Source organism: Pygoscelis adeliae, unplaced genomic scaffold, assembly GCF_000699105.1.
Source record: "Pygoscelis adeliae isolate BGI_AS28 unplaced genomic scaffold, ASM69910v1 Scaffold168, whole genome shotgun sequence".
Classification (NCBI taxonomy): domain Eukaryota; kingdom Metazoa; phylum Chordata; class Aves; order Sphenisciformes; family Spheniscidae; genus Pygoscelis; species Pygoscelis adeliae.
In genome coordinates, this window is record NW_008825566.1 from 3601911 (window position 1) to 3618452 (window position 16542).

General features: G+C 38.1%; 1 protein-coding gene across 1 annotated transcript in view; it reads right to left on the bottom strand.

Annotated features, from left to right (window-relative positions):
* The window catches only part of ASAP2 (ArfGAP with SH3 domain, ankyrin repeat and PH domain 2), a 168825-nt gene that overhangs the window by 44131 nt on the left and 108152 nt on the right, over positions 1-16542 (bottom strand). The window contains 3 exon segments of the mRNA XM_009332513.1: positions 328-457; positions 11903-11952; positions 13496-13570. Coding sequence (XP_009330788.1) covers positions 328-457; positions 11903-11952; positions 13496-13570 — 255 coding nt within the window.

Here is a 16542-nt window from a genome sequence, read left to right on the forward strand (position 1 = left end):
AGGGAACAATTCAGAGAATGATCTAGGGCTTAAAATAACTTACAGTGAAGTAGTAGTGTAAAGGCTTATTTATTATCATCTCTTACTGTTTAATTGAGCTTTGACTTATTTATTTATTCTACAATTTACTTGTTAAGTGAAATTAGAAAAGATCTAAATTCCCTGCAAAGTTAGCACATCAGGATAAAAAAAAAAGTTTTAGCAAATGGAGTCCACTAATAACTTGGCATTTCCCTTTAACATCACAGTTGCCGTTAAACAATTGTGTTTTTCAAAATTTTCCTAAAAATATTAGCAGAACAATATGAATTTCACATTGAATCTTACCTCACACATCTGTAACTGGAAGAACCTTCTTTCTTTCTCCATCTCTTCTGCAATTTCAGCTCCACTTATTTCTGTACGGATCATCCCATGCAGCTTAGCATGCTCTTTTTTCTCCTTCTCTATTTTTGTACTATAAGGCAAAGAATCAGTCAATGAAGTGAGAAATCCACAGCCTCTTAGGAAATCTGATTATTCACAAAGTCTACTGACAGATGCAGAGCCAAACTCTTGTAGCTTTGCATATGACTTACTTCCAGATGACATTTCATTTGAAATTTGACAATGACTAAAGATCAGCAATGACATACAGTAGCTGAAATATAATTCAATCATCTGTTAATATAATGTCCTGACAGATATTCCAAAAGAAGATACTAAATGAGAGGAAGATACTAAGTTCTTGCATTGAAGAAAAAAAAAAATCCAGAAACAAAATAATGAACTTTAACTGAAAATGTAGGGGGATGTTTAATCCCAGCTGACCAAACACTGGTTAACAGAGTTCAATTATGTCACCAGATTTATTGAGTCTTGCCTGTCATCAAGTCATCTTCTATATATACAGGGTTTCCTAAGCCAAAATCACAGCTGCCATCTCTACTTGCTACTGAGCCAGTTGGCACTGGGAATGCCGGCCAGCCGGCTGTGTTGCAGACTTCAAAGTCTGCTAGACCAGCTGTCCTAATTCCCTAAAAGTTTCCATGAACATTTTCCAAGAGCTCTGAATAAAACAGGTTCTCCTGCAGAATATAAATGAATAAGCAATGCCTGCCATACAGTATAGCTCCCCTAAACACACTTGTGCATTTGTTACAGCTATTCTCCATATTATTCCTAAAGGCAGTAGCATTAATTATACTACCCAGTTAGACAAGCCTGATATGAAAAAAGATATTAATAAAAGAAAATACATGAGGGTGTTCACTTTTTGGAGAAAGACGTTTAGTTTGCCACTTGTAATGTTTAGAAGCTGAAAATTCTGGAAAGAGCTTCCTGAGGAAATGCTATACTGCTTTTGGACAAAAGGAAGCATTACACAGGAATACAGGAAGCAGATGAGAGGAACAAACAACACAAGCACAGTCGTACCTTCTCTTGGGCGGTCAAGTGTCTCTCAGCTCTCTCTCTCTCTGAAAAGATGACATTTCTCAAGTGCTCTCTTAACCTGATGTTAACATTACCCTAACAGCTTATGGAAAAAATGTCCTAAATGGCCTAAGGACTTCCAGTCAACAATATATTCTGTACTTATACTTCTCAAGAATGAGGAATTGCCTCCTCTTACACCTCAAGCAGAAAGGGAAAACTAGAATTAATCCCATTAATCCCATTCCGTAACATTCCCACAGGGAAACATTTTGAACAGCAGTTCAAAAAGCCCCACTGCACTCTCGGTAGTGGCAGGCATGGCAGAGCCAGCCCTGTGCAGTATTCCAGCAGACAGCACATCCAGCCAGCACTGCGCTCCTTCTCAGCTCTTCGCGTCCCACTTCAAGCAGACATTCGGAGGGAATCTCCTCTTCTTGAAATAAATAGTCTGAAAACCTTCACTCGCCTGAATAAAAACTCGATTCCAGAACGTTGTTTTCATCAAAAATAAGTCTGTACTCTTACCCACTTACTGCCAATTATGCCATTTTGTAGCCACAGAATACAGAGTCCAAACACAAGAATTAACCAGACATCAACCATGAACAAGGAAGATAAACCATTACAAAAAGATTCACAGAAAATGACAAATACGCAGCTCCTTTCTAGCACACACTCTAGGAGAGTTCACATTATATCATACTTGATAGTTCTAAAAACGTCAAACCTCAGAGCAAAGATCCAGGATGGTTTTAGTTCTCTCAATTTCCACATTAATCTAACAATTCATGAGGCCAGAGAATTCACTGAAATGTGAGTCAAGTCTAATAACTATCAATTGCTATTGTATTGTATTTTCATTGTTTACAGAGAACAATACTCGAACATCAGATGACATAACCACCTCTAAAATGTTAAGAGCTTATTAACATGTTATAAGGTGTCTCTAAATGCTAGTTAAACCAAAAGACAACTAATACTGCCAAAGAGTCAAACATTATGCACAATATTACAGCATACATTGTTTTAAGAAATTGAATTCCTTTTCAAGAAAGAGCCAGATTTGGTGAAAGAGTCCTTTCTACTTTTTAAAGGATAAATCATACTCCACAGGCAAAAAGTAGTTAAACCAAGACTAAAGCATACTGACATCTACCAAGTAATTCGGAGAAATAAGACATCCTTGAAGCTGTTCACTGGAGCTTCAGGCTCCATGGCTTCAAAAACTTCAGAGAAGCTTTACAAAAAAACCAAACCATCTCTCAGTGACAAGAACCAGAGATACATGATGGTGTATTTCACGTTTGCATTTCCTCATTATTTATGCCTTTAGTCTCCAACTACTTTTTCAGCTTTGTAATCCAGAATTTAACCTGTTGTTTTGCTACAGTAATATGCTACCTCCTATCTGACTGATACTGCAGGGCACTTTGTTTCTAGGGAAACAAAGAAACCATGTACAGCAGTGTTGCATGCAAATCTTCGAGTGCTAAAGGTTGGCTGTGTTTGCTATCCAAATGCAAGGGTCAACTCAGCTTCAAGTGTCACTCTACTGTGACGTTAACCAAATCCTTCTGGCAAAGACAGTTCTACGATATATCACTGTGGGATTTCCAAATATTGCAGGGTATTTAGGTTTTCCAGGCAGATCAAGTAAGCAAAATTAATAAGAAAATTGGGAAAACTCTAGAAAAATACTTTAGAAGCAATAAGAAGGAAGCAAATGTTTTGTAAAGCTGCTGTTCTTGAAGCTCATGCAGCACGTATCACATATATAGACTTTGCTGACTAAGATTAAAATCTGAGCACACTTCAGTCCATTTACAACACAGCTGCACATGACTAATATACAGTGAGCTCCAGTTTGTGTAAGACAAGTAAAGCTGAAATACAGGATGAAGAATTACAACAGAAAAGTAAATCAGATACAAAATGAACAGTCTTGCCCATGCAGTTTCCACTATATGACTATTTTTACAGCTCCAATTTGAAAAGCAACTGGTTTTCAATTATAATTTTTAATTTGTATTTCAAAGAAATCAATTTTGTCATACAGATCATGGTATAACTAAACATCAAAGTAGGCATTTTTATTTTTTTAAACTTTAAAAAGGACAGGACCTATTTTAGTGTTTAACACACCAAAGGCTGGTATTTATTTTCAGCCAGTGAACAAGGGTAAACAACTAGAACACCCTCTGTACATGCAGTAGTAGTGAACTGCTGGCTGGGCAGCAACTCTGTCTTTCTTCCTCTCCTTCCTCATATAGCAGTAAGACAGGCTGAGACTGGGTACGTATGTGAGAAGGTGCAGAGACTGGGAATAGCACCTGGAAGGCATAGACCTCAATGGGGAGCACTGTGGAAAATGGAGTGCTTCCAAGGGCTATTTTGTTTGACAAAATAATATTATACATTTTTATTTCAAATATCCTTTCTTTGTCTAGTCTTCCTTTTCAGCCTGACTCTCCAACTTCAGCTCTGGCATCCTAGCCTTTCAGTGAAAGAACCTCTATCTTATTTCATCCTACTGTCTGTCAAGGCTGACAGTAAAGCATGACTCTCTCTCTCATCACCCAAGTCCTGAATAGAGAAGTCACCTTTTCCCTTTCAAAATGCTGGAAAACTTTTCCCTTTCACTCATCCTTCACTGGAGGATGGGGGAGAAGAGGACAGAATGAGCAAAACATGTCCAGATCTTTCCACTATTCATCCATAATATCTGCAGATTCATTCAAAGCTTTTTCCATTTAATTTGCAGGTTACCTCTTTCAAAATAAAAATACTTAATATAAAATCTCAGGCTCAAAGCAGTATATTGTGGATGTTGTTTAGCTGGACTTTAGTAAAGCCTTTGACACTGTTTCCCACAGCATTCTCCTGGAGAAACTGGCTGCTTATGGCTTGGACGGCCGTACTCTTTGCTGGGTAAAAAACTGGCTGGATGGCTGGGCCCAAAGAGTTGTGGTGAATGGAGTTAAATCTAGTTGGCAGCCAGTCACAAGTGCTGTTCCCCAGGGCTCAGTGGCCAAGAAGGTCAATGGCATCCTGGCTTGTATCAGAAATAGTGTGGCCAGCAGGAGCAGGGAAGTGATCGTGCCCCTGTACTTGGCCCTGGTGAGGCCGCACCTCGAATACTGTGTTCAGTTTTGGGCCCCTCACTACAAGAAGGACATTGAGGTGCTGGAGCATGTCCAGAGAAGGGCAACGAAGCTGGTGAGGGGTCTGGAGAACAAGTCTTCTGAGGAGCGGCTGAGGGAACTGGTGTTGTTTAGCCTGGAGAAAAGGAGGCTGAGGGGCGACCTCATCGCTCTCTACAACTACCTGAAAGTTGGAGGTGGGTGTCAGTCTCTTCTCCCAAGTAACAGGCGATAGGACGAGAGGAAATGGCCTCCAGTTGTGCCAGGGGAGGTTTAGATTGGACATGAGGAAAAATTTCTTTACTGAAAGGGTTGTCAAGCATTGGAACAGGCTGCCCAGGGAAGTGGTTGAGTCACCATCCCTGGAGGTATTTAAAAGACATGTAGATGTTGTGCTTAGGGACATGGTTTAGTGGTGGACTTGGCAGTGCTAGGTTAACGGTTGGACTTGATGATCTTAAGGGTCTTTTCCAACCTAAATGATTCTATTATTCTATTCTATGATTCTATATTAAAGCTACTTTGTTTAGTGCTTTCATTCTATGCCACTATTTTCAAGATGTGACCTCCACTTTGTCTTATGTACATGCTTTAGAAGGAAACATGGCAGAAATATCTACCATCTATGAATATCAATGATCTACTGAGTCAAGTTAGAGCTCTGAAGAAGTAATTTGAGAAAAGCTTGCAGAATTTTCAGGTAAGTTTTTTAGATATAGTTTGAAAAATGAGTTTACCAAACTGGAAACATCACCACTTAATCAAATAGCTATGCATACATCTTTACAGAAGACTGTAATAAGAATTTGTTCATTCTTCCATTGACTTCAAATGGTTCAGAAACAAATCATTAATGATAGAGCTATATCTAGATGTGAGCACTTGCGTTTCTGCACAGTAACATAATGCACCTCAGCTTACTGCCTTGATCTTATAATCCCATAAGCACATTCAAACAACTTGTTCTCTTCACTCAGTTGTGCATAACAGACCTCATCCGCGGCTTTTAAAAGGAGAATGGCAAAGGAGGAGAGGGAGCCAGCCTTCCCAGGAAAAGCTTGTTAGTTTTCATTAAGCATTTATGTTTCATAGCGTTAGCACAACACTTATTAGCAGAGGACTTCTGAAGATAATATATATTTACAGGCCTAAAACTAAGACACCTTTATTTAAAAAATTAACATTTCTTTCTTTTCAGGAAAGGCAGGTTTATGTCTGGAATACAGACACTACTATTCAGCTAAAAAATAAGTAAATAATATGCTTCAGTAAGTTCATGCTTCTGTTTCCTTTGCAAAATTGATACAATGTCGTTACCTCAAAATCTACCACAACAGGACCGATTAAACTGAGGAATGTGGGTGAAACCTGGCTCGCTGCCTTGTTGAATACGGTCTGCCTGCTGGGAGAATGAGCAGTTTTTATGACATGTGTACTCCTTCCCCATATGCTCCCCCGGCGTGTCTGCCATTAGTGTTTAAGTACATGGGGGAAAGCAACTGCCTCATAACAAAAGGAGCCCAGTCTGACAGACTAGTCCCGCTGCAGTGCTGTAGTGGCAGGCAGCATCGCCCAGCTCTCATATGGGAAACAGAGAGTGTAACTGAGGTCCTAAGAGAAGTGCACTGCTTTAAACTACTTCAGCTTTAAAAACATTTTAAAATCTTTATGGCTTTAACTGAAGCATGTTAATGACTGATGGTGAGAAAAGATTAATTATTCATGAATGTCACCTCAGGACGGTCCCAATTTTTGACTGAGGTAGGCTGGCATAAAGCTATGGGTTACTTGCTCCTCTTATTCCCTTATTCAAGAACAGTCCCAAGGTATAAAGAAAAATTGATCCAGCCTCCCTCAGTTACTTCAGCTAAGGTGATCTTCAGGAAAATACTCCGAGAAGTTAGGTAGCTACAGGGAGAAGAAGTTGCATATTAATTAACATTGATGGATGGTAAACCAAGAGCATAAGAATGGATCTTAACATTACTCTCTCAAACAAGACTAGATACATAGTAATTTTTAAACACACTTAGTTACATACAGAGCTTGAAGTAGCAGCTCAGAAATTGTTATGGGAAAAAAGCAAAACAAATGCCATTTTTTAATTAACTGAATTTCTTTTCAAATAGGTCACACTTGAGTATATTAGCACCTGCTATGTCATCACAACAGTGCAAGTAAGAGAGATGAGATATTGATGCAAATAAGCTCCAATCCTTCCTTATAAAGACAGCCTATCGAGACAGAAATCAGGATGAAGACACTGCCACTTTTCCACAGACTAAAAAAATACCACTTTGATATCTGGCGCTTAGCTTCACAGGTCTGTACTTGTGACTAGGAAATGCAGATAAACAGTATGATTTTAAGCATATGATACAGAGGGAATGCAGACAAAGAGCAGCCTAGCAGCCTTGAACGGTTTGTTAACCCAAAGGGAAAAGAAAAAGAAAGGGACAAAAAAAAAGAATAAAAAGATATATTCACATATTTGAAGAAATAGCACTGGAAAAGATAGCTAACTAAGCATAAACCTAGGACTGGTTTCAGGCACAGTCCAAACAAGGAGTCATCTAAGGTAACAGACTGAAGAAGGCTGAGCAAACCTCTGGCTATCAACACCTACATCCACCATTAAGAATTCTTGAGATGGCTCTGCATCCACCCACTGCTACAGATGACCAAAATGCACAGCTGAAGGAAGTTCAGATCCATTTGGGACAGCCACAGAATCAAAGCAGCTATTATCTCAAGAAACCTCAGTGGCATATATAACAGCAACCCAGAAAAACCTCACTGTTTTCCTATGTCCAAAATTTAGTAGATGACAAAGCTGACCTGAGCAGATTCAGGCTCAAATTAATATTCTCACCCTAGCTTCAAAATCACATCATTAAATTTCCCGTCTCTGATTTGTAAAGACCAACACTCAGTAATGACAGCTGGCAACATCTCAACTGATCTTACGCAGAAGAGGGTCTGACAAATCCTACAGTCCTACTGCAGGGGTAGGGGTCTCAGGGAAGTTCTAGTCTGAATTTAACTCAACAGAACTATGGAAAATTGGTCTGCTCCTTGGTAGAAGTGAGGCAGCTTGCACTGAAAAACAATATTGCCCGACTGCCAAACTTAAGCCACAATAAATAATTTCTGCTGTTGTAAAACAACCACAAAAAAAAAAGCCCTTGTTTTAAAGAATTTTCCTGTACATAGAATTCCCAGGCTCCCTATCCCAAGCCTCAAGCATATGATCCTTTGGTCTTGATCAAAGCGAAGGAGTCCAACAAGCTAGACTAAGAGCTTTAAACTCTAGAATATTGATGTAGAGCTTTCATCTAACCACTTAAAAAACCTAGAGCACATAGCACCAGCCCACCACCTGGAAATATCACGGAAAATGGTAATGGATCTGAAAGAATTTCCCCATGAACATGTGCTACCTTCAGTTTTTGCATGTTGAATAACCTGACACATAAACGGCTTAGAAATAAGTACTGTCAAGGAGGTGTGCTTCATTTGTTAAAAATCTTGCAGAAACTACAGAGGTAACTTGGAAAGAGGTATCTCCTCACAATAGAAATAGGAACCTGTTTCGGATCAAAACCCAAGTGTCTTATTTGAAAGCAAAGTCATAAAGCAGGCTTTCTAAAGGACTGTTGATTAAAAGGAAAAAAAAAACCCTCATGATATCATACTGTCCTGGTTTCAGCTGGGATAGAGTTAATTTCCTTCCCAGTAGCTGGTACAGTGCTGTGTTTTGGATTTAGGGTGAGAACAATGTTGATAACACACCGATGTTTTAGTTGTTGCTAGGTAGTGCTTACACTAGTCAAGGACTTTCCAGCTTCCCATGCTCTACCGACTGAGAAGGCTGGAGGTGCACAAGAAGCTGGGAGGGGGCACAGCCAGGACAGCTGACCCCAACTGGCCAAAGGGACATTCCATACCATGTGACGTCATGCTCAGTATATAAACTGGGGGAAAGCGGGGGGCAGGGAGTGAGCAATTGCATTGTGCATCACTTGCTTTGTATATTATTATTATTTTATTTTATTTCAATTATTAAACTGTTTTTATCTCAACCCACGAGTTTTCTCACTTTTACTCTACTGATTCTCTCCCCCATCCCACCGGGGGCAGGGGAGTGAGCGAGTGGCTGAGTGGTGCTCAGTTGCCGACTGAGGTTAAACCATGACACATACAAGCAGCATTGGATTCAATCCCACAGACAGAAAATAAACACAATGTCAACATCCCATTTTCAGGTCCTGAATGAAATAACATACACAACAACATTTCCAGGTATCTACTGTCCTTAAACTCAAATGAGAATCCCCAAATATACAGATTCAAATACATTTTCTATGGGCATTTTCACTTCTCAAGTACTTAACTAAGTTAAAAAACAAATGAAAATATTTCTGGATAACCTGACTCTGAAACAGACCACCTGCTCTGACCAAACTGAGGATCAACGTACAAATCTTTACATCACTGCAACATACTCATCCTGGTGAATATTCTATCAAAAATTCTAAAAGCATCAGAGATCTTGGTCCAGTAGTGACAGTGTTCTTGGTATATGTCCCAGCAGTGTGCAAATGTATTTTAAATTCTGCACATAAACTTTGTGGGATGTCACTATGAATAAGTTATACATAAGTAAACAAGCTTTCAGATCCAGCAATCAAGCACTGGTAGAAAATAGCAGACTAAATTACAGGACTGTTCTCTATGGCTCATCCTCAGAGATCAACTACTGCCATGGGCAATGATTAGAAATCTTAATTACTTCAACAGCCGATAACTGGCATGGCACCAAATGAGATTGTTCACTGGTATTGAGAACATGAAACACTGGAGCCATCACAATCTTTGAAGGATTCAGACTGTCAGACTGGAGGTTTATCTCAATATTTCAGAATATCTTGTTATCAAAATCCAGCTATAGCTAGGCAGTTTCAAAACCCAAAAGCCACTCAGGTCCTCCTCACAAACCAAGCCTAGAAAGCAGTAATTAGACCGTTCTCACTGTTATTCATAAAAGGAATAATGAAATTTAGCTAACTTGCTAAACTTGTTGCTTTTGTGAGTAAACCACCTACAAGAATAATTTCTGAAGACTGTTTGCACACGACTTCAGATGGGCCAACTCAGTGGGCACCGGAGAATCATCATAACTTTGTGCAATTAAAAAAATATTAAAAAAGGGTGCTAGATTCTCAGCCAATCGAGGTGGCTGGGGATCTGCAAGCTATTTATGGTAAACAGTGTCATCATATGTGATTCTTGTGGACCTGTATCATCAGAAATGGTCTGACACATGCAGCACTATCACAGAAGATCAAAGATGCTGGATGTGTGACATGAAACTCAACTGACAGCCACAATACAGGTAATACTGGAATAAGGAATAAAACCCACTACAAAATTCTACTTCAGAGACTATCAGCTGTGCTGATATGATTAACTTTGCCAACCCAGGAAATAACTGTTCCTGATGTAGGGCACTAAACCACTTGAAGATTTACAAGGTACCGAAATTAATTATATTTGATCTTAGCTGCTGAGCTTTGTTGACTCATTTGATTCATTTAGCTGGATATAAAATTCTGTTATTAAAACTGATTTTATAACTGTTTATATTGTGCATCAGGTACCTCCAAACAAGTGGCTTATGGTAAGTTGGGCTAGACACACAACATGAGACACAGCTGACAAGACTCAGACAGGTGTTCATCCACTTCTAGTACACAATACACCTGCTGAAAGCATCCGACCTTGGCATTAAATGCAGAAAACATCCATATCTTGAAACAAACTGCACTAATTAAATGTGGTTTACTAAGGTTCCTGGTACTGGACCAATCCAGAATCATATGCAGTTTTGAAATGGTAGCAGCAAATGCCCCCACCAGCCTTATGTCCTGGTTTCGGCAGGGATAGAGTTAATTTCCTTCCTAGTAGCTGGTACAGTGCTGTGCTTTGGATTTAGGATGAGAACAAAGTTGATAACGCACCGATGTTTTAGTTGTTGCTAGGTAGTACTTACACTAGCCAAGGACTTTCTAGTTTCCCATGCTCTACCGACTGAGAAGGCTGGAGGTGCACAAGAAGCTGGGAGGGGGCACAGCCAAACTGGCCAAAGGGACATTCCATACCATGTGACGTCATGCTCAGTACATAAACTGGGGGAAGCTGGCCGGGGGGGCCGCTGCTCGGGGACTGGCTGGGCATCGGTCAGCGGGTGGTGAGCAATTGTACTGTGCATCACTTGCTTTGTGTATTATTATTATTATTATCATGTTATTATTATTATCATTTTATTTCAATTATTAAACTGTTTTTATCTCAACCCACGAGTTTTTCTCACTTGCGCTCTTCCGATTCTCTCCCCCACCCCACCACGGGGGAGTGAGAGAGCGGCTGCGTGGTGCTTAGTTGCCGACTGAGGTTAAACCACGACACCTTACCACCTCGTGGATAAGTGCCAAAGGCTAAGCATCAAATAAGGTCTTCCTAGAGGCCTCAGCATTGGGAACAGTCTCCTAAGATGTGCTAGAGCCAGAGACATTACAGAGTCATTACAAGGGTTTTAGGCTAACAAATCCAGAACTAAATCTTGACTTGCATATTCTTGGTATTTTTTGTTAAGACATTTCAAGGCATAAAGTATATGATTTCTTCTGTGCTCTTCAACTAAAGAAACTTGCTAATTATAGTGAGTTAGTCACTGATGAGGGGAAGAAAAAAAACGCCACCAACAAATGCTTAAAAGGACATCAAGGACAATTACGTTGCTGCACTTTCGGTAGGTAAAGGATGAAAACACAGGGTGGCTAACTTTTCATTTTATATAGTAGTGTCCTCCAAAAGTAGAGGAAGGCAGAAAAGGAAGTGGACTTTCACACGTAGTAGATTACAGGGTAGTAATATGGATACTATCAAAAATTTTTAAAAAATTCTTTCCCAATTAAAGCAAAACTTTCTCAATTGAAGTGGAAGAATATGCAGTGGAAGAACATGCATTGGGAGATTATGCTCATTACTTGGAACTTCATTAAGCAAAGACGTCTACCACAGACACTAACTGTCACGGCACACAAACACACACACACACACAAAAGACAATTTACTCATGAAATAAGTTGTATCTTACAGAATTTGAAATGATTGTGTCTATGCACTTGTGTTTTCACACTGCTCCAGGTTTTATAAAAAAAAAGAGAAAAAAAAAGCTCAGCTTCCCAGCTAGGACTTCTGGCTGGAACCTCAACATTAAATAATGACCTTTATAGATTTCAGTTATACTTCCCTTTTAGATAAAAGTTTAAAAGATACATTACACTTTTGTTTCATAGTCCTTCCAAGCTTTATCAAACGGTTTTTTCAGGTCCTGTCAAGAAAAAAGAAAAAAATACAGTTATTTACATGAAAAATACTTTGGATCTAACAATGAAGACACACCTTGCAGCGCCTACTAGAATAATAGACTCCACTCTTTCTTGAATAGCTCACCTAAGGATTGTGTAAAAGCAGTCTTGCACATAGGAAAAACAATCTTGTACACAGAATTAATACACTCATGTTTTTAAAAGCATCTCTAGGATGCTTTTTACAGCTCCCTTTTACTCCTTAAAAGGTATAACCACATGTCATCCCAAGAGCACACTATGCAATTAATCGAATCAGTTATTTTCTCACCATTTCATCTCTGGCTCCACTGGAAAGAAGCATCTGTCCTGAGGCTGTGGTACAGCCTTGGCTAAGGACTTGATTCATCCCACTAAAGTTAAAGAAATCAATTTCCCACTGACTTAATGGGAACAGTATAGGCCATATGGCTCGACATAACTAATTCTGTGAGAATTTTGAATTACTTATGTTCCAAATTCCTTTATTTTTTTCCCTCTGAAGAAGCCAATTTGGATAAAATGATCTTAACAAGTTGTAAAATTATTTCACTGATGTCTAAAAATGCAGCAGTTGAAATTCTGCTGGAGTTCAAGAGATCAGCCAACTACAACAAAATATTGTTAACTGTCAGACGCTGGAAAAACTTTGCAACTACAGATTACGAACTAATTCTTACATGTCAGCTAGTTATTTCAACAGTTATGAAATTAATTAAAGCAGCATTTGATTATTTTCTCAAGTCAGGAACGTGGGGCAACACTGTATTGTAATAAATGTATTTATTCTGACATAGAAAAGAGAAGAACAAGAGGAGTGAAATGTGGTAAGCAAGCAACACAAAGACAATAAGCCTATCTTACTAAATAAACTCTTTATCCTCCAGTAATTTACAGAGACCATTTTTAGTCTATGTACATTTTTCTTCTTCCTTCGATGTCCTAGAACAATAGCTGCCAGTCGCTTCCTGTTTGCTCAGTAGTAAATGAAGCACAAGCCAAATAAGTTTGTTGGCTATAGGCTTTGAAATTTATTATAAACATATCATCATTTGAGTCCTAAGTTGTTGTTATTTCAAATAGGAAATATCCTCAGGGCACAAATAGATTTCAGCTTTGTTAAGAAAAATCCTAGGCTCACGCAGTCTAATGTGTCTTTCTTAATAATCCATATAGTTCCAGGTAAGTTTAGAATGCTAACTAAATATATTAATAATAATCCTTTTAAATAAAGGACTACCCCCTACTCAACTAGGTAAATATTTAAATTCTTAGACCTCTATATCTCAGGGCTGCTTTTAAAGCTTCTCAAATATTGTTTTGTATACATAGTCAAGAGCATGCTGTATGTGAAACCACAAACAGAAGGGATGACTCAATCGATCAAAAGAAAAAAAAAATCTCATTTATTAAGCTAATACATTACTTTAGTATCCCATGCCTTCCATCAAGTAAGATTAATACACTAGCTAAATGTATTTATTGTACCAACAATAATTTTATATATAAATAACAAAAGAAACATACCCCTTTTACTCCTTTCAGATCTCCCTTCAGCAAACTGTCCAATGGAAAAGTGATTATGTTGTTCATATTCTGAATCTGTAACAAGAAAATTACATCAAAACATTTAATATATTTTAACACAGAACATACACTGTCTCAATTCACATACTTCAGAAAGTTTCACAAGGTAATCTTACATATCATTTTCCTAACCGTGCTTTATTAAGATGTTTATCAGTACAGCCAGTAATCAAAGATGGAGGCAACATGAGTTGATTAAACTTACTCTGGAAACACTACAAGCCAAGCCAGCAGGAAACCTGCAGAATTACTGCTGATGATAAATATCTCATCCAACAGTGACTGCAAAGTAAGACCACTAATTTTTACATTGCCAGATTTCAGTGTTTAAATTATATGAAAACAATCATACAATTTTTCAGTACTTATGTTTTAAGTTCACCAGTATATTTTAAATTAATCTTGTTTATTTTCCAGTCTCTTCAGACCTATTCCACAAAACCTATCTGCTATTCTCACAATACCTAGCATCTTACTCTGACAGAAGTTATAAAGACAAAGAACGCTGGCCTGTAAAAAAGCCCCTATTCAAATATTTTCCAAGTATTTTTAAAAAGTAATACATCTGCCTTCTTTATCTCGCACAAACTTTGAAATAAGGATTTTACAAGGTCTTGAGTATGCAAGTAACTCAAGAAGAAAAAAAAAATTTTCAAATTAAGACAACAGTAAAATAATCATGGTTTTAGATAAGTATCTGTACGATAATATTTTGATAAGGAAGAAGAATGAAGAAGGACAGTAGGAATAAGACAGTAAGTAGCATGCACAAGGAAAAGAAAGACTTCATGTCCAATCCTTTATGATTCAGGGCAAATGTTCAAGGTATGGGCCATGATGTCTAGGCACAGAGTTTAAACTGTAACAATTCAAATGGATTGCACTGAAGAGTAAAAAACAGAGTATTTCAGAACCACACGGTGGAAAAAATCAGAATAACTTTTGCAGCAGTTTGGTGAAGGTTGCCTTTGGATGGGTTTCTTTTTTTGATGTTATTGTTAGCTGTTCTTTTAAAATGTGATTTTTTTCAAGAAGCACTGAAATGCATATATGGAGATGGATTTCAAACGTTCAAAGTACAGAAAGAACTTTGCATCATGTAGCAACAAATGCTTCTGTTTCTTCAGGAACAATGTCAGGAACACCAATGTCCCTTTTAGCATAACCGATCCAGAGAAAAAAGGACACTAACAGGAACTTCAAGAAAAAATATTTCCAATTGTGATGCTTCAGCCTCCCCAGAACGGAAAAATACAAAATATTATCACCCTATAGTTACTTGGTGGCCTCACTAGAACAGACTCAGATGTCCCATCCCCAGTGGTACTCAACAGCTGCTATTAAAACAAACAAACAAACCAAGCCCCCAAACCCCCACCCTTCCTCTTCAAAGATACTACCTTACTGTATGTGCTTGAAATTTCAGCCAGCAATCAAAGAGAAAGTGAACATACATCAATTTTAAAAGTTAAAGAGACTGCCTCTGCATAGGAAGGTTGAAGAAATATAGAAAATCTGGTCTTTTAAACTGTTACCACGAATCACATTTCCCCTCCTCCACCCTACTTTTCTTCCTCCCCAAAAAGCTGCAGGACTCAACCACAGCCCTTTAGAATCAACAAGTTAAATTTCAACTCTCTGTGTTTTTTTTTAAAATAATTCCTATAAAAATTGAATGAGCAACATCTACACATGCTTAGCTGGCAGTGCTGGAAACCATCCACCTCATAACTTCTCAGCAGTACAACAACATCTGCATATCAACATAACCATGCTCAAAGTTAATAAAATTTTATGTTGTATATAGGAGATAGTGATATAGGAGATAAGTGAAAAGGTTTAAATCACACAAAACTTAGGTAAAAAAAAATGAAAACTTCTAGAAGAAGGCAGGTACAGCTATGGACACGCACATCCAGAATGGCTACCCAGGTGGAGAAGCAGAAGAGGTCTCATCTAAGATATCATCCTATGCAAAGTTTTCTGCCTTGTTATTCTATTTTATTAGTATGATGCAGTCAAATGTCTAACCTGAAGATCAATACCTTCATAGCCTCCATTTAATTATTCTTCAAATCCAGATAAATAGGTGCAAAGCAAGAATAAAGCATTTCTCAACAGCAGACTCAAGACAGCTGTTTTTTCCTTAAGTCAGAAAAGAAAAAATGTCATACCCTGAAGTATTATCCCAGACATATTCATGTAAACATCAACCAACCTCCAAAACAGTTCTGGATGTTTCCTAGAATTTCAAGTCATCGGGCCTGAAGTCCAAAGCAACTTTAAAAAAAAGAATAGGAGAAAAAACCCAACATTCTTTTTAAAAGTTTGGAGAATATTTGCCTATTCAAATTAATTCCTTCTGTGTGCTATAACCTGTATATTATTATCAGTCTGTCGTATTCCCTATGCTCCTATTTTATTTGCAACAAATGTAAACATACATAATGCATGAACCTGTCATTATTAACCTAGTTAGATGAATCATACTTGCTCATATTTATAAATCAGCAAGCAATATACAGAAGAAAGATCTTACATGTTTTTCCCCTCTTTCTTGAGAAGCTTAAGCTGAACTATCTAAAAATATAGACCCATTTTTGGCATGCAGAGAAGAATTAATATGCTGCAGCTCCTACTGTGTGTACACAGGGAGCTAAAATGTATACAACTGCCTCTACATTTTGACTATTTTATGTTTTAAAATATTCTTTAAAAAGAAACATGCACAAAGGTGCAGGAAAGCTTCACAGAAATTAAAGTCATCCTGTGTCAGAGGAACACTAGCAAGTTCCATCTGTTTTAAAAAAAAAAAAGAAAGAAAAAATAGTTGACCTGGTTTCCACTTCCAACACTGCTGCTTGGCAGACTCACAGTTTTCCTCTGATAGCTTCCAAGAAGATAAGATGACAGAGACAGGGTAATAAATTAAAACTTTCTAAGTTGGAGAAGGCTCAGAGGAGGAGAAGAAGAAATGGCAGGAGGGA